Consider the following 19,282-nt stretch of genomic DNA (forward strand, 5'->3'; position numbering starts at 1 on the left):
CGATAACTGTTGGTTGAATTAAAGAATAAACGAATGCCTGAAAGCGCTCAACACAATGCTTGGCACATAGTAAATGCTAATAGACGTTAGCAGTCATTAGTTGTAATTATCATTATTATTATTCCAGGTGATGTAGTAAATGCTTTCATACAGTAGCTCTGATTCTTGAAACAAGGTTGGAATATGCTCCTCTTGCAAAAATGGAAATTGAGACTCAGATAAACTAAATAACTTGTCCAAGTCCCATAGAACTGCTGCCCATGAAGCCCATAACCTGCCACTGCCCTAAATTCCTCATCAGTAGCTGCAAAATCCTGAGTCATTTTGTACAAACTGGGAACAGTGTATGTGATGTAAAATTATACCTGTTTGAGCACACATGTCAGAAACAAAGCACATTTTGTGGGAGGCAGTACAGTACTCAGAAGTTACGGCTACTCAGAAGGTGAGCAGCCTTCCCAGGGCGCTACCCGCCAAGTGCAGAAGAACTCCCCAACCGTGGGCCACCAACCTGGGGCTCTCTCTGCCACCCAAGTAGTGGCCAGCTCCCCACTGGACCCGGGGTCTCCGTGGAAGAGAAGCATCTGTTCAGTGCTTGGTCGTCAGGCCCAGGAGGGCAGGCAGGGAGCACGTCTGGTTTTTCTCACTGTGGTTTCCCCCAGAGCCCAGTGCAGAGTTGGTGGAAACAGTGCTCAGCAACTGTTCTGTGAATGAAAAATGAATGCATGCCTGATTGAATGAATGATGGAACAAATGAACAGAAGAATGAACCACCCTGCTGTGGTTACATTATCTCATGTAATGCTCAGGGTGGATGGATGTATAAGGTGGGAACGAATGAGATCAGGTCCAGGTGACCAGGCTGCTTACCCAGGGTCACCCGGTGGAATGGGTGTTCAGACCTGGGTCTCCCTGCTCCGTGTGCCGCCCTGAAGACTAGAGAGGGTTCCCTTTCCCCAGACAAGAGTGTCCCTCACAGCTCTGTGATGGAAGCCAGAGGAGACGCAGGAGCAAGGGACGAGATGTTCTCAAGGTGGTCCCATCCTTGTTCAGCCCTTGCTGTGGATGTAACAGGACGTGGGGGGCTGGAGGAGGGAGAAGGCAGTGTGGGGCTTGGAAGATGCAAACTGGGTCCTCCCTTCTCGGTAGACTGGGCCTGCCACAGACAGTTACTTCTAGTGATGTCATCACATCACCTCAGCCTTTACTGGGCAGTGACCTTCTTCAGGGGGATATACATACCTCACCTGACTCATCCCACCTCCGCTTGAGGGAGGTACCGCTAACGCCTGTCCCCTGCTACAGAGGCCAAAACTTGGGGTCAGAGGAGCTGAGGAACTTTTCTAAGGCCACTGAGAGCGTCAGTAGCAGAGTTGGCCCTCCCCCCAGGCTGCCTGGTTCCAGAGCCCACACCTATATGGCACTCCGGGACTGCCTTCCCAGGCTAGCCTCCAGAGGACCACTTAATCCCTGGAGCCTGGGCCCGGGCACCATTTGGAGTGTGTTGGTGGGCCACAAATCACCCTGCCTGAGCTCTGGGTAATCCACTTAGAACTAAGTCCTGTTCTGGCCTGGAGATGTTTCCATTCCCCAGAAGGACATCTCCCCCTCTGAGGACAGGGCCTATGACTCAGCCCTCCAGGCCTGGGGTAAGGATCTCGGAGGGTAGGGACCACAGGACTCAGCTCGTGCCATGAAACAAAACGGGGGGTCCCTACAGTCCTCCTGTTGAACAGAGCACAGGTTGGGACCAGCCAAACCTAGATTCCAATCATGGCTTCTCCAACTACTGGCCAGGAGACCTTTGGAAAGTCACCCTACCTTTCTGAGTCTCAGTTTCCCCATCTGGATGATGGGGGTAATGATGCTTTCCTGGGAGCCCAGTTGGTAGATGAACTGAGGAGATGGTCTAAGGCCCAGAGCACAAAGTCTGGTTCAGGGTCACCCCACAAATGCTGGTGTCCCCACCCCACCTTGGCAGGCTTCACGCATTCACGTGCTGTCCTGCAAGGCCAGGACGAGGAAGGGCGAGTATCAGAGCCGGACTCCAAAGTGAGGCCTGGGGGGCGTTCTTGGCCCTGCCACGCACTCGCTGTGTGATCTGGGACAATTTAGCCTCTCAGAGGCTTACTTCCTCTTCTGTAAAATGAGGACTCCATGAGATTATGCAGGTGCAGCTCTTAGCCCAGGGCCACGCTCGGTGTGACCACGCTCTGGTCGCTCCCAGCATTCGCTTGCCCGAGGCTCATGTCTCCTACCCCACGCTCTGAGTCAGCTGTCTTGTCCCAGGAGCCTATTTGAGCTCCCCGACCCCCGGGTCCCTGTGCAGAGGGTCTTGCTGAGAGTAAGATCCAGGCCAGATTACTGTCAGGAAACCCTGATGGAAGGAGAGGAGCAGACCTTCGCCCAGAGCCGGGGCCACTGCCACCCAGGAAACAGGACATTTGCAAAATATTCTTCCTTCACCATTGCCCTGAGGCAGACTTCAGCTGAGATGAGCTTTTTCAGCCTCCAAATAGATCTTCTTACTGGTGTCCCCAGGCTACCTCATCCCCCCACCCCCAGCCCCCTCTCAGCGCCCCCCAGCCCACCTCCAGGCAAGCGCAGGCTCCTGCTTCCTGGGTGCTGGGTGCTCCTGGATTTGGCAGGAAGCACTCTCCTCACACGTACTCTGGACTTGATGGAGTTGCCTCTCCCTGTGCTGTTGCAGCCATGACTGAGTGGCCTCTCCCCTTGGCCCCGCAGAAAAGCCATCATTCTCAGAGTTCGCCTGCATCCTCCACATCTGACACAGTGACACAAGCCACTTAGTGCTTGCTTTCTCCTGCGGCATGTGCAGGAGGGGTTTCTGGGCTTTACAGACTGCTGACAAGGGAGTGTGGTTTAGAGCACATGTGATCTGTTAATACTGCATCCAGAAGTCGACGTCTTCTGCTGCCCTTAGGCTGCGATGGTGAAACATTCCCATAAACTTATGGAAAAAATGTGCATTGACCAAATTTTATGGCATCCAAAATCATATGTCCTCTCTTTGGGTCTTTATACTTAAGTACCATAATCACTAGGGGAAAATATTTTTCTTCTTAAAAAATGAAAGCAATTGACAAATCACCAGATGTCCTAACATTTCATGAATAATCAGTACCTCCTGCTTTGAGAAACTCCTCCTCCCACGGGGAAACACTTGCACAGACAGTTACCGTATGTCATCACAGTCATTCTGGTGGAAGGTCAGGTTCAATTAGACCCAAGCAAAAGGGGCCCCTACAACTCACTTGGAGGGTCAAGGTCACTTCCATGGGTTTTTCTTTGTTTTGGGGGGTTTTATTTTTGTTTTGGGGTGGGTTTTTGGTTTTGGGTTTTTTGCTTTTGCTTTTTTGAAAGACTTTTTTTTTTATTCAAACGTTTATCCAGGGTGTGTCTAGGGATGGATCTCTTTCCAGGGACCTGGGACACGCTCCTTGGGTAGATGCCCTTCCCTGGGTCAGCTCTCTGTTCTCAGGCCCCCACATCCCATATATTCTTTCTTCCCTTGCCCTTTTCGTCGGCATTTTGACCTCGCCAAATTGCTCCCCCATATCATTGATGTGAGTATCCAAAATACCCATTTTGCTCTTGCTGCCTCCGATGTTAGTTTTTAAAATTCTTCTGTCATATTTTTAGTTTCTTTTTCTTCTTTTCTTATGTCATGCATCTCTCTTTCCAGCTTATCCTCTTGCAGTTTCACCTCTGACAGTTCTCTCCTATCCCAGAAGCCTTGTCTTCTTGTGCTGTGTTGAAGAGAAAAGGTGTCCTGAAACCTTCTTCCGGATGCTGGAATAGACCGAGGACATATGCTCTCATTCTCAGCCCCTTCTGCATGCAGTTCAGGCCCTGTTATTTGGCAGTATTTTTCCATGTGCCCCTTACTGGATTTTCTTTCTTCTGAATGCGTCCTTGACCAAGGTGAAATCTATTCATCTTTGGGGCTTATCCGTAGGCATTTGGTTTTCCCTCTGGACATGCTTTAGTTCTTTTCTGGGGGTAGCCATCTGCAAATGGATGTGAGAAGGTGGAGGGGAAAGTCCTAGAGCCCCTCAGGTCAGCCCCTGCTGGGCAGTGTACTGGTCATTGACCCAAGTTTTCATGTTTTTATATCGCTGGTTCTCTGAGTCTGGGGACAGGCCCTGGGAGGCACACATTGACAAGGTCTACATTTGCTCAACTTCTGTCCTCTACATCTGCCCGTAGTCTATTCAGTTTCTTCCTAGGTTCCAGCAATAAAGCCGTCCATCAGTCTTAGCTAATGGGGTAGTTTTCTTCTTTTTTTCTATTCACAAAAGTTTTAGTGATAAGTCAGGGGAGGCTCTATGAGGGGCTGTCTGGTCTCTTCTGGAAGGTTTTCAGAAACAGGTATGTACCCCCATCACCTCTTAAAGTTGCTGGTGTTTTTGGTTTTTTTTTTGCAAGTCACTTCATTGAGTGCCTGCTTTATCTAGATACTACACCAGCCCCTCTCCTGTGCGTTAGGTCCTGAGTCTTCACCTCAGCCCTGTGAGAAGCTACTGTCTCCATTTCCCAGAGGAAGAAAGCAGTTGAAGAACTCACCCGGGATCACACTGAACAAATAAGTGACAATGCCAGGATTTGAACACAGATGCCTCGAGTTTCAGTATCACTCCTCCATGTATTGAGCTATAAGTAACACACATAACATAGTCCATAAGAGTGTTGGCCCTAGGCCAAAGACCTGGGCTCAAATCCTACCTCTGCCATGTCTGTGCTGAGTGACCTTGGGCAGGTTACTTAGCATCTCTGGAATTGAGTAGAGAGACTGAGGCAGGGACCTGCCCATCTCTGTATCATACACCACTGGTTCCTCTGGGGTCGCTTATGGGCACCTGAGGATAATTCCCCAAAGTAAGTATGCACTAGAGTATTATTTTTTAGCAGTTCTGTGCCCTTAATTATTTGTGTAACTAATGCCTCTGTTGAGTGCATCTGCCGGCTAGTACACCTCATGAGGTCAGGGACCGTGCCTGTCTATACCCCTGTGTCCAGAATGTGGGAAGCACTTAGTAAATATTTGTAGCACTAATGCCCTTTCACATCACCTAGTGGGCTGGTCCCTGAGCACATCACCCTGTGCCCTTGAAGCTTCCTCTCCCCACAGGGACCCGCCGCCTTCCATCTAGCTCCCCACCACTTCTGATTGGTCAGTAGACATGCTCTCCTGCCACTTCGGCCTCTCTCTTCCCTGCAAATCACCCTCCGATGGTATAGCCAGGAATGAATGTCCTAGTAAGGGTAGTGTTGGCCCCAAAGCCTGCTGGAAGGGCAGTGTGCTGTGAAGAAGGGGAGGAGCCAGGACTGAGGAAAGTTGGTGCTGGAGAACCAACCAGAGTAGAGGTCTAGGTCTCAAGGAGGTGACCAGGAGCCCAGAGTCATGGGGGTCAGGTGTTTTGAATCATTTCCCATGGGCGTTGAGTCTAGTGGGCCGGGGCAGGGGTGAGGGGGTGGGCAGGTAACACAAAGAGAGTAGGTGTGGGTGGGCCTTCCAGTCTGACGCATGATTCCAGCCAGTGACAGCCCGGCTCCCCTCCACCCTCCCATGCCACCCAACAGACAATCCCAGACTAGCAACAGCATGACTACTTCCAGCGCCCCCTGCTGGTGGGGGCGTGTGCTTCTCCTGCCCTGGTGAGATCGGCCCACAGGCTCCGTGGGAGTAGCGCCCCCTACAGACCGAGACTATGGCCTAGGACTGGAAAAGGCTGGGCTGGCCCTGGGCCAGCTGGATCTGGCTGGGCCAGGGAGGGTCTCCAGTGTGACCTGCAGCAGGGCAGAGCCCACAGAGATGACCCCCACGGTAGGGCCACAGGAGCCCCTGTTGTCCGAAAGCGGTTTCCCGGGACAGTCCTGTGGGACTCCCATCCTCTCATCTACATCAAGAAAGGGAGAGATCAAAACACCTGAGCCTGAAAACCACAAATAAATTAGTAGTCGGATGCTTTCTTTCTTCCCAAGGGGCCCAGGGAGAGTCTTTCAGTATTTGATTTCAGCAAAATCAGAAAAGAATTTGCTTTCAGATAGCGGAAATCGGCTTAGATCTGGCTAACCCTCCACAAATCTGTTGCTCGTTTCCCAGAGAATGCAGGGATTGGCGATTGAGGTTTAGAATGTCGTGTTGTGTTACACAGTTTCCATTGAGCAATGAATAAATCTGACAGTTTTGCCTTTGCCTCCATTATTTTTTTGTTATACTTAAAGACTAGGTGAAGTGTGGTCGCAGATACGTGAGCGCATTTGGGGAAGTGGAAAATACTTTGGTGACTGAAGCAGCCGTCTGTGAGCTCATTCCCTGGCTGGAATCCTGGTGGCCTCGGACGTCCAGGGAGCCTTTCTGTGCACAGTAGCGAATCCTTGAGCCAGGGTTGGAAAGACAAGCTGGAGAGTGTTTTCCTTGGCACATGGGCAGCCTCGGTTCTACCCAACATGAGGCAGGTTTCCGAGGCTTTCACTGGGGGAATCATCTTGCGTTTCCTTTTGGTGACGTTAGCTCCTCTGGAAGCCCTTCATAGCACTGAGAAATATGGGTATTTAGCTTGGAGACACCAGAACACAGGGCTGACCCTGTTAGGGTGGCTGTGGAGTGGGGTGCTTGGCAGCCACGGCCACGCTTATCCACTGAGCAGTGGGATTTCGGTGGCCAGAATAAAGAGTCATATATGTGCAGATAAAGACTCAGCGTCCCGTTTGGTCGTCCCCTACCCTGTGCTGGGCCCTTGAGAATGCAGAGGCGGAAAAGATGCAGACCTGGCCCTCAAAGAGTGTGTGATAAATGCTGTAGTCGAGGGGAGGGCGCGTGCTCTGAGAGCCCAGGAGGAGCCCGCTAACAGCCAGAAAAGGAGGCCGAGTGGGCATGGGGTGGACACAGCTCTGCCAAGCTCAGAGGCACGAAGCAGAGGGCTGGTCCAGGGAGCCAGCCACACGGGGCCCGCACCCAGCTAGAGCATCACATGAGAGGAGGGCGGGAGGAAAGCCCAGAGAAGCAGGCGGCGAGGGACGGAACCCAGGAGCCGTGAACACCTGCAGAGGGAGAGTTGTTGGGTAATTTTAAATTGAGGAAGGGTACGATCTGATTGGGTTTGAGAAATCACAGGGCGGAATGGGTTAGAGGTGGAGACCAAAGGTGATAATGAAGTGTGAACAATGGCCTGGAGACAGATCACAGGTAGTCGGTAGAGGTTTGTGGCCTTTACATCAAAAACTAAAGACCGGGTTTTCAACAGGAACTGAGAATGCTTGGAAAATCATTTGCGTCAACTATTACGTCCCTTCTCCCTGCCAAAAAAGTGTTTGCTTTTTTGAAGAAAGAAGGAGAGATAGAGATCTTGCTCTTTTCTATTTCTAAAAGTAGTACATATTCATAGCTAAAGGCTGAAAAAATAGTATAAAACAAAAAATAACCCTAAACTATCCCTGAAGGTGGTTGCTGTTAACAGATTGGGCAATATATTCTCTCTCTCTCTCTTTCGTGTGTGTGTGTGTGTGTGTGTGTGTGTGTGTGTGTAGCTCAATATAGGGGTGTGTGTGTGTATCTCAATATGGGGGTTGTGTGTGTATGTGTGTGTATCTCAATATAGGGGTGTGTGTGTGTGTCTGTGTGTATCTCAATATAGGGGTGTGTGTATCTCAGTATAGAGGTGTGTGTGTATGTCTCAGCATAGTGGTGTGTGTGTGTATCTCAGTATAGGGGTGTGTGTTTGTGTGTATCTCAATATAGGGTGTGTGTGCATGTCAATATAGGGGTGTGTGTGTATCTCAATATAGGGTTGTGTGTGTGTGTGTATCTCAGCACAGGGGTGTGTGTGTGTATCTCAATATAGGGTGTGTATGTATCTCACTATAGGGAGGGTGTGTGTGTGTGTGTGTGTGTGTGTGCATCAATATAGGGGTGCGTGTGTGTGTATCTCAATATAGGTGTTTCTGTGTGTGTATTTCAATATAGGGTGTGTGTATCAATATAGGGGTGTGTGTGTATATATGTGTGTATAGTCATACCAGATTTGTTCACTTAAAAACACATCAATGTTGGATCTAGAGACTGTCAAACAGAGTGAAGTAAGTCAGAAAGGGAAAAACAAATATTGTATATTAACACATATAGGTGGAACCTAGAAAAATGGTACAGATGAACCGGTTTGCAGAGCAGAAACTGAGACACAGATGTAGAGAACAAACGTATGGACACCAAGGTGGGAAAGCAGTGGGGGGGTGGGGATGGGGGTGTGATGAATTGGGAGATTGGGATTGACATGTATACACTGATGTGTATAAAATTGATGACTAATAAGAACCTGCTAGGGCTTCCCTGGTGGCGCAGTGGTTGAGAGTCCGCCTGCCGATGCAGGGGACACGGGTTCGTGCCCCGGTCCGGGAAGATCCCACATGCCACGGAGCGGCTGGGCCCGTGAGCCATGGCCGCTGAGCCTGCGCATCCGGAGCCTGTGCACCGCAACGGGAGAGGCCACAACAGTGAGAGGCCTGCGTACCGCAAAAAAAAAAAAAAAAAAAACCTGCTGTATTAAAAACAAAATATGTATATGTATATATATATATATAATTCAAGTCAAAAAAAACAAACAAACATCATGTTGCCAACAAACACATGAAAGGATGCTCAACATCACTAATCATTAGAGAAATGCAAATCAAAACTACAATGAGATATCACCTCACACCAGTCAGAATGGCCATCATCAAAAAATCTACAAACAATAAATGCTGGAGAGGGTGTGGAGAAAAGGGAACCGTCTTGCACTGTTGGTGGGAATGTAAATTGATACAGCCACTATGGAGAACAGTATGGAGGTTGCTTAAAAAACTAAAAATAGAACTACCATACGACCCAGCAATCCCACTCCTGGGCATATACCCTGTGAAAACCATAATTCAAAAAGAGCCATGTACCACAGTGTTCACTGCAGCTCTATTTACAATAGCCAGGACATGGAAGCAACCTAGTGTCCACCAGCAGATGAATGGATAAAGAAGATGTGGCACATATACACAATGGAATATTACTCAGCCATAAAAAGAAACAAAATTGAGTTATTTGTAGTGAGGTAGATGGACGTAGAGTCTGTCATACAGAGTGAAGTAAGTCAGAAAAAGGAAAACAAATACCATATGCTAACACATGTATATGGAATCAAAAAAAAAAAAAAGGTTCTGACGAACCTAGGAGCAGGACAGGAATAAAGATGCAGACACAGAGAATGGACTTGAGGAGATGGGGAGGGGGAAGGATAAGCTGGGATGAAGTGGGAGAGTAGCATTGACATATATACACTACCAAATGTAAAACAGATAGCTAGTGGGAAGCAGCCGCATAGCACAGGGAGATCAGCTCGGTGCTTTGTGACCACCTAGGGGGGTGGGATAGGGAGGGTAGGAGGGAGACGCAAGAGGGAGGGGATATGGGGATATATGTATACATATAGCTGATTCACTTTGTTATACAGCAGAAACTAACACACCATTGTAAAGCAATTATACTCCAATAAAGAAGTCAAAAAAATTTTTTTAATAGAAAAAGGAATGCTAGTGATTTGTGTATATTTACTTTGAACTTAACTCTGTTATTTAGTTGTAATAGTTTTCCAGTTGATTATCCTAGATTACTTAATTATATAATTAATATGGTAATTAATTATGTAACCTGGAAATAATGACAATGTTACATGTGTCTTTAATGTTTATACCACATTTCTTTGTCTTAGCTCATAGATTTGTGCATCTAGAATAGTGTTAAATTATAGCAGAACGGCAAGTATTCTTGACTTGTTCCTCTCAATAGGAATTCAACGTTAAGAAGATTGTGTTAGTGTTTCTACCATGCATCCTTTGTCATATTAAGGAAGTCTGTTCCTAGCTTAGTGCTTTATCAGGAATAGATACTAAAGTTATCAGTGACTTTTCAGCATCTCTCAAGATCATTTGTTGAAATACCATTGCAATCCTGTAGTAAACCTGTTTGCTTCAAGATACTGCTAATTTGATTTGCTATTTTTATTAAACACTGGTGAGTTTTATTTGCTAACGTTTTATTTGGATCTTTATGTATTAATGATATTGGTCTCTTTTTTATGCCATGTCTGTCAGGTTTTGATACAATGGTTATGCTCGAGTCATAAAAAGAGCTGCACATATTTCCGACTCTTCCTGTCTCTGGAACAGTTTAAGTAATATTTGGTTTTTCTTTTACAGTTTAATGGATGGGTCCATAAAACCATTGGACAATGTACTTTTTAATCATGGTATCTTTCTTAATATTGTTAATATTTTCTCTTTATTTGGTGAGTTGAAGGTTTTGCCCCTTCTTGAGACAATTTTGGGAAGATAGATTTTCCTAGTAAGCACACATTTCATCTACATTTTCAAATATGTTGGCATAAAAATTGCACATACCACTATTTTAACTTCTCCTCCATATTTGAAATCATATCCCTTCTCTCAACCCTAACAATGCACATCTGTGTTTTTACCTTTTGTTTTTTCCTCCATCATACATACCAAAGATTGTCTACTTTATTGACTTTTTCAAAGAACCAACTTTCAGTTTTATTTATCACTCTGCAGTGATAAATATTTCTGATTTTATATTTTTAATGCTTTCTCCTACTTTCTTTTGTTTTGTTCTTTTTAGTTCTCTATAATGAACACTAAGTTCATTTCTTTTTTATCTTTCTTAATTATTAATATAAGCATTTGAGACTATGAATTTTTCTCTGAGCAGAGTTATGTGATTTTGATTGCATCCTATATGTAGATAGTTTGTGATTTTAATTCCTTCTTTCATCTCTGAATTTTTTGGAGTGTTTTTTTCCTTTCCCAAATGGTTCGTTTTTAAAATTTGTTTTTACCCCTGGGGCAGGGGATGGAATGAAATTGCTTCAGACCTACCAAAACCACATGGGTTACAAGTATGGGAGGTATCGTTTCCCCCAGAGGAAAAGTGAAGGCTGTTTCCAAAAGAATTGGGAATAAATTAAAAAAAAAAAAAAAAGAATTGGGAATAGATGTTAGGCAGACAAAAAGTACCAGTTTCTTCTCTACTGCCAATAGAATTGTTGAAGGATTAAATTAGATAGTACGTGTAATTTACTTAGCACAGTGTCTGGCACAAAACAAGCTGAATAATAATCACCAGATTAATGCCCTCTCCTTATGCCCTTTCTTACTGCTGGTCAGAATACCAGCACATGCTACACCATCCCACAGCTCTTAGGAGAACCTTTGCAAAGAGTAGGCCATCCCATTGCCCCTGTAGATTACCAGGTAATCCCCAGGGCAGGGGGTGGGGGGGAATCTGTGGTTGTGTCCTCATTTGACCTCGGGGAGCCAGAGGAGATTCTCTGTGGGCTGTAAGGCTTTGTTCACGTACCTTTGCGATTCACCCGCCCCAACACCAAGAAAAACAGGAGGCCATGTGCTCCTCTAAGAAACATGGCCTCTGACCACCTGAGGTGTGACTGCCTGGCCCCGCCCCCTTTCTGCAGACCTGGGAAATGTTTGTCTCAGTGTCAGCCAGCTTCCAACACATTTCACTTGAGGAATAATATTCTTTAGATGAGGATTTGTTCTGAAGTCCGTGTTTTACACAACTGATACTAATTAACGGGCACTAATTAACACTCAGTCTTCTGCATCAGACAGGGAGCGTGAGCCGCCCACTGAGATCTCCTTCTGCAGTCGATGGCATCGCTTTGTGCTCTCATAAAAAAAAAAAACAAAAACCAAAAACAAAACCTTAATGAGCTGCTGCTCTGTTATTTCATTTGGAATGTATCAGGAGTTTATGTGATCAAACCACACAAGTATAGTTCCGGGTGCCAGCACTCCTCATTTCTGAAGTTTGAAAATGATCTTTTCAAAGCAGAGCAGGAGAAATGGGAGAAAAGTCTTTCATCTCAAACTTTAAAAGAAAGAGAGAAAGAAAATGGAAAGCATAAGATGGAAATGTGGCATATTTTTATGCTGTGGAAGGTTTTTTCCCCTCAACACAGCAGAATTTTCCTTATTAAATAGATAGCTGTGTGAGAAAAACCAAAACCAGCCTCGGGATGGAAGTGAGACGGGTGGCGATGGGAGAAACGAGAGCAGTGAATTTCTGGGCTGGCGGTGAAGCCCGGTGCCAGCCGCGGGCTTTGGCTCTGAGAGACTGGGAGCGCCCAGCTTCAAGCAGGCTCTGCACCACGGAGCCTGTGTCCCTCAGCTTAAGAGAAGGGTCTGTTCAGGAGAGCACCTCCTTTGTCAGCCTGACACTCCCTCCTCAGGGCCAGGGTGTCTTGTGGACACCCCTGGCGGGGGGCCTGGATTCACTGTCAGGAAGGAGGTTTGGCCACATGCCCCTGGGCTTGGGACCAACCCAGCTGTGGAGGCATCCACAGCAGAGCCAGCGGAGGGCTGCTCATCCCCGGCCCCGGGGCTCTCTGCCTCACCGTGGCAGGCTGGTTGGCACCCCTGTTGCAGCCACAGCAGTGTCACCAGGCCCTGTGTGGGGTGTGGCAGGAGGGAACAGAACATATTCTGGGTAGCTGTCCATCTCACAGGAGGTTGAGTCTGCAGGCAGGCGAGCCACAGAGTGGATGCCGGCTGCCAGCCGTGTCCTCGGGTGGGTGGCAGGCCACAGGAGGGGTCCTCGCAGCCCCAGCTCTGACTCTGGCACCCTTGTCCCTGTGCCAGCCAGGACTCCCAGCCCCCAGCTTTCAGCACTGCTCTCTGTCCCAAATCTTTGGGGTCAGGCGGGCATGAATTCAAATCCTGATTCCCCCACTTGTAGGTTGTACGGTCTTGGATGTGTCACTTCTGCTCTGTGAGCTTCCATTCCCTAATCTGTAAAATGAAGAAGTGAGAACACCTACTGTGCTGTGCCAGTTGCGGTGAGGATGCTGTGGTACAAGCAAGGCCAGCCTCTCCTGTCGCAGACAGTGGCTGTTAGTATTACGGTTGTTTCCTCCAATGCGTCTGCACCTCCCAGTCCAGCTCCAGCCCCTGGCACTGCTCAGCCTCACGGCCGCCAGGGCCAGTAGCTGGTCCAGTTACTGTCCGTCTTGACAAGGCCAACAACACGGTGTCTTTTGCCACAGTAACGCTGTGTAAAAGGAAGGGAGCTGAGACATCCCAGCTGTGCTGTCTCAATCCAGACGGAAGTTCCCAGAGCTGGTCGTCTGAGGTAGGTGGCCGCACGTGGTCAGCATCTGGGCGCCATCCACAGTTATGGCAAACCCGGCTGGGTGCGTCTCTCCCACGGGCGTCCCGCTCCAGTTCCAAGTGGGGCCTCGCCATGGAGCCAGGCTCGGGGTCAGCTCAGCTTCACAGGTACCTCAGTGGTCCAGGCCCTGGGCCGGGAGACTTCACAATCACCATCATTATCCCCAGTCACAGTCAAGGAAACACAGGTCCCGGGAGGCAAAAAGGCTTGCCTGAGGCCACCCAGCTGGTAGGCGGCAGAGCCAGTGTTCCAGGTCTTCTGGCTCCAAGCCCCACGCTCTCCCACTTCCACCACAGCTGTGTGTCACGGGGCAGAGCTGGCAGGGCCCCCAGGCCATGGTGGGCCCGCTGACGATGGGACCTGGGACAGATGTGTCACGATGGGTGCCAGGGAGGCCGCGGGGAGGAGGTGGACGGTGCAGCCACCATGTAGTCGTCAGCCCTCCTGGAGAATGTTGACCCCAAGGGGGTGTCAAGCAGGGAGAGCCATGGCCTGGATGCCTGTGGGGTCAGCTGTGCCCCATCCTGCCTCACCAGCTGCCAGGCTCCAGGGGATCTAGCTGGGGTCAAAGAAGGACTTGACAGTGTGGCAGCCTGGACTGACCTGTGTTCAAATCTTGCCTCTGCCACTTCCCAGCTGTGTGATCTCAGACAGGTGATGCAGGGCTCTCAGCTTTAGCTTCTTCCTCTGTAAAGTAGAGATAAAACCTCCCTGATAACAGCATGGTTATGGCAAATCAACAAACAGGGCAAAGCTCTTAGTTTAGGACCTGGAACACAGTAAGTGCTCAGTCTTATTATAATCATCACTTGACTCCCCATGTCTCTTTCTTCAGCTCTGAAATGAGGGTAATGATGTACTTTGTAAGGTTATTTTGTGGCCTAAAGTATGCCTTCATTCATACCTTCCTTCTTTCAACTAATGTTCACCAAGCAGCTCCTGTGTGCTCTGTTCCAGCCGCTGGGGTTGAGCTTGTGGAACAGGACGCTTCCTCCTGAGAGGGGTTTTAATAAAGTCTGATGGGGGAATCAGACAGTAGATACATGAACGAGGCCAGTCAGTATCTAATGGTGGCTGTGGTGAGTGCTGTGTGTCAGGCTTCGCGCTGCTCTGGCCAAGTACAAGTGGGAGGTGGCTATTCTAATGATTTCATCATGGTTTAGGCTTTTAAATATTTCCAGTTACAGGCTAATGACAATACTGGGAAGATTTCTCTGGATTTGTGCAGTATCACCTGCAGATTTGCTGCTTTGGGAGTGACAGGCTGTTCATATGGGAATTCTGTCCAGGTGTTGCTGAGGCTTGGGGTCTGCCCCGGCCACCAGGGCCAGGAGGCCTCCTTTGGGAGGTCCCCTCCGTCCTCACCTGTGGTGGCCCTGGCCTGGACTCTCAGGTCAGGGGAACAGATAGGTGTTTTGTGGAGGAGGGTGATGAACACTCTACAGTGGGGTTTGCTCCTATGAAGTAGTGAGCTCCCCATGCCCTGAGGGGACAGGCAGAAGCTGGGGTGGAAATGGTGTTCGGCCCCTTCGAAGGCGAGCTTCTCCTGGCCTCTGTCTGCAGAGCCAGGACCTGAGAGGATGCAGAGGGGCCAGCCCCAGTCCTCACAGGACAGAGGAGGGTGAGCCTTCCATGCCGGGGGTGTTATTTGAGAAAAGGCAACTGATTCCTCGTGTGTTTCTCATGTCCAGTGAGTGGGTCGGAACAGGCACTGGAGCCAGACAGACCTGGGTTCAAATCCAACACACTCGCTGTGAGGCCTCAGGCTCATTTCTTAATCTCTCTGAACTTTAGTTTTCTCCTTAACCTCCCCATGGGGTCGATGGGAGGACCACAGGAGAGGAGAGGAGGAGGTTCCCGTCTTGTAGCAAATCCCAGGAAGCGTCAGTTCTCTCCCTTTCCCATATCCTGCTCCTTGGTGACCCTGCTCCCGGGCTGAGTTCACTCTGCTGCTCAGAGCCAGCTGCGTTCGGGTCTGCACAACGTTGGCCTCTGGAACAAAGCTGCCTTGTGTCCCTTATCCCCTCACCTCATGCTCAGCACTAGGGGGTACTTTTTGTTGTGGTTGAAGCGTTAATGGGATTTTCGGGATTGCCATTGCTGAATCCTTGGGGAGGTAGCTGAGTTACATTTTTAAGAGGGAAGAGGAAAAACAAGGTCAAGAAGTAATAAATCTGTGGACTTAAATGTTCCAAACTTGGAGCTTCTATACAAGGGAAATGACTTCTAATTTTTAAAATTTTGGAAACATGGTGCCACTAAAAAGAAGGGAAGTGGAAATGATTCCTATGAGAAGTGCTAGCATATGTTTCTGTGATTAACAGTTTCCCGTAAAAATGTGTAGCTATTTTAAAAGCGGACGAATGACTCATGGTATCCAGCACCAGCAGTCCACTGCGATGGCAGGAAGCATGTACTCTGCGGAGGCAGGCTTGGATTCAGCTCCCATCCCCATCATTTACCGGCTATGTGACCTGGAACGAGTTAAACATCCTCTGTGCATTTCCTTTTCTTCCTCTGTAAAATGGGTTTTATAAGAACAAATAACATAATGAATGTGTAAGTCAGTGCAGTGTTTGTCCAGCCATGCAGAAAACCTACAGCTTTAATATTAAGTACCTAGTTAATTACATTTGTTATCATTCTTAGTAGTTTAATAGTAAACTTTCAAGGCTATAAATTTTCCTCTGATTACCACTTTGGTCTGATCCCATAAATTTTGATATGTAGTGTTCTTATTGTCATTACCTTTGAATAGATTTCTTATTTTAGATTTTTTTGTTTTTTATTTGACCTGAGAGTTGCTTATGAGTGTGTGTGTGTTGTGTGTGTGTGTGTGTGTGTGTGTGTGTGTGTGTTTAACAAATGGTTAGAATTTTTTCTATATTGTTAAATCCTAGATGTACTGTAAGGTCAAAGAGAGCAGATAATATGACATTTACTTTTTGGAGCTTATTGAGCATTTTTTTATAGACTAGCATATAATCAGTGTTTGTAAGCATTCCATGAGAATTTAAAAAGGATTATATTTTTATTTATATAACACCAAGCTTGTTAATTTTGTTACTTAAATACTACATTTATATATGGACACATACATATGTATATCTGTAGATGCATGTATATATATGTGTGTATATTTTTGTATGTACATACATATGTGTACGCACACACACACACACACACACACACACACAAATTCTCGAAGAGACATACCAAAGGCTCCCTCCTTTCTTGAATCCACTTTTCATTTTTGGCACTTTTTTGCTTTGTATATTTTGGTGCAATGTTGCTTTATGCATAGAAGTTAGTAATCATTAGATCTTCTCAATCCACTGTGCCTTTCATTAATATCAATCACTCCTCTTTGCCTTGTTCAATGTTTTCTGCCTTAAATTCTACTTTACATCACTACTCCTGCTCAACCCCACCAATATTAACGGTGTAGTGGCAGTACTCATGGGGGGCTGCTGGAAGGATATGTCACCCGTTGTCCATGCACATCTCCAGAGAGACTAAAGTGCGACCCGACCCTGCAGCAAGCCAGTCAGCTGGGCCACACCACACAGCCAGTCCTGTTTTCTCATCCCTGGCCAGGTGGCTTGTCCCGAATTCCCCCTGGGGTGATGCCATGAGACCATGCTGAGGCTCTGCGCTGGCCTATCACAGCAGTGTTTTCATATCACATGTTATTTTCTTATTAAGCACCCTCAGGAGAATTCTCTGTCTAGCCTTAGTTCTTTGTACCAAGGACAGTTGCTTTTTCGATTTCTTCTTTTGTTCTTTAATTTATGATTTGGGGTGTGTGTATGTGTATCTGTGGACAGATAGATAAACAAGTAGACACACAGCTAAGTGAATAAATGAAAAACTGAATTCAGACAGTGTTCTCCTGGATATGACAACTTAGACCTATTAAACTGCAGTGGTTGGTAAGAAACACAAGCATTCATTCATCCCTTTCGTGTCCTGTTATTTTCCAGTTGGGTTACAGGTAATAACCCTTGTTGCTGGAGAGTGTATGAACTAGAAATGCTGAAATCTTGCCAGCATTCATTTTGGTGGTTGCTCAGATGTTTGATTTAAAGTTGAGCAGTCTGTGTGAAGAGTTAGTAGTCAGGACTGGAATTGAAGCCCAAATCATACCGCATTTTTCCATGTCACCCTATACCTTCTAGCACAGCAGTTCTGTTTTGTGCCATTTTGTTCTGATTTATGGTGAACACCTACCATCATTAAATATCTTCCTTAATTTTAGGCATCTATCTTCTGGATTTAATCTACATTGATTCTGCATATCCTGCCTCAGGCAGCATCATGGAAAACGAACAAAGATCCAATCAGATGAACAATATTCTCCGAATAATTGCGGATTTACAAGTTTCCTGCAGCTACGGTTAGTACCCCTGGTGTTGGAATTGGGAAATCTTACATCACCGAAATTTGGGTCCAGCACCTTGTCAGTGAGAAAGCTCTAGAAACAAGGTAGTCTCCACAAAGCTTTTCACTTTGATATCTTGAGTATCAAACACGTTCTGGATCCTTTATAAGCATGTTTGATCTTCAGAGACTATGCAAACTAGATGTTACCATCTCTGTATCACAGATGAGGAAACTGAGGCTGAAGACAGTGTAGTCACTTGTCTAAGGTCACACGTCCAATGAGTGGCAGAGCCCAGGTCCTTCATTCATGAAGAGCTTTGTGGGCACCTCCTGGGTGGCTCTCCTCCAAGCAGATTCAGGTACTTGGGCTCCTCTATCTCGTGGCTCTGCCGTGTCCCATGGCCCCGAGTCCTCCACTGACCTCTACATCCAGCTGGAAGATGCAGAAGGAGAGAGAATCATACCAGAGTGGAATTTATGGACCAGACTTGCACGTGGTGCTCATCACTTCTGCCGAGGGAGGCCAGGAATGCAACGTAGCTGCGGGCCTAGAGGGAATAGGGAAATGACTTGGTCAACAACTGGCCAGGCTCTGCCACACGTGACCAGATACAAAGGGTGACTGTGATGGTGGGCATCTGAGATGGTTGGAGGAGGTGTTGCTGGCAATGCTGATGGGCCGTCCATGTGGACGGTGGGGGATGGGGCTTGATTGGGAGCCAGGTGCCCCGGCCCTCCAGGAATGGGCCTGAGTGACCAGGGCGTCCGGCGGCAGAAGTCAGCAGAGAAGAGGGGGAGGGTGGCCGAGGTGCAGGAGTGTGCCTCCTTGGAGCAGGTTTTCACAGGATGGGGGAGAGTAAAAGTCTGGAAGCAGCAAAGCGGGCCAAGGAAGAGAGCAACACCACCTCCAGTACGTAGGGTGGGAGAAACCAACAGCCTCCATGTGGTAAGGCCACTGCAGGGGGGCCACACAAGCCAAAGGTCCGCTCATGAGTGCCGCCCCTACAAGCGCCCGCACTTCCCGACCAGCTCTTCTTCTGCCCAGAGGAACAGGGAGGGGACTGTGTTCCCAGTGCCCTTTCCACTCAAGGACCTCGACACTGGTCCTGCTGGCCAGCAGAGCAATTACATACACAGCTTTGGGGTCAGACAGATGTGGGTTCACGTCTTGGCTCCGCCTCCTGAAAAGTCACTTTGTCCTAAGTCTGAACTTTTCTCATAGTAAAGATGGGGACATGACTGTGCAGAGCCCTTAGCCCACCCCAGCATTTCATTAGAGCTCAGGAAATGCTCACTCTTACTACCATTAGGTTCCCCTGCCCCTTCCCCATCGTCAGCTCCGTGAAGCAGGGGTCATTATCCCCATTTCAGAGACGAGAACAACTAGGCCCTAGAGAAAGAGAATGACCTGCCGAGAGTCTCAGTTACGAGGCAGAGCCATCAGGGGCTCCTTGCGGCACCTGGATGCACCCGCCCGCCCCCCACCGCCCCGGGAAAGCGAGGGCCCTTTCCCACCCTTTCTCCACTCCTCTCCACAGCGTCCTCCACTGCCTCAACCTCTCTCCTTAACTGGTCTGTCCCACCCTGTGGGGAACGAATGACAGAGCGCATCACGGAGGGTTTACGGCCCCCTCAGAAAGA

General features: G+C 48.0%; 1 protein-coding gene across 22 annotated transcripts in view; it reads left to right on the forward strand.

Moving 5' to 3' along the window:
- Positions 1-19,282, forward strand: part of RALGPS1 (Ral GEF with PH domain and SH3 binding motif 1) — a 287,326-nt gene that overhangs the window by 216,339 nt on the left and 51,705 nt on the right. For all 22 annotated transcript variants that reach the window (XM_049710721.1, XM_049710726.1, XM_049710727.1 and 19 more), the window contains one exon: positions 17,517-17,654. In XM_049710721.1, the coding sequence (XP_049566678.1) occupies positions 17,517-17,654 (138 nt within the window). The remainder of the gene's footprint in view (positions 1-17,516; positions 17,655-19,282) is intronic.

Source organism: Orcinus orca, chromosome 6 (genome assembly GCF_937001465.1).
Source record: "Orcinus orca chromosome 6, mOrcOrc1.1, whole genome shotgun sequence".
Taxonomy (NCBI): domain Eukaryota; kingdom Metazoa; phylum Chordata; class Mammalia; order Artiodactyla; family Delphinidae; genus Orcinus; species Orcinus orca.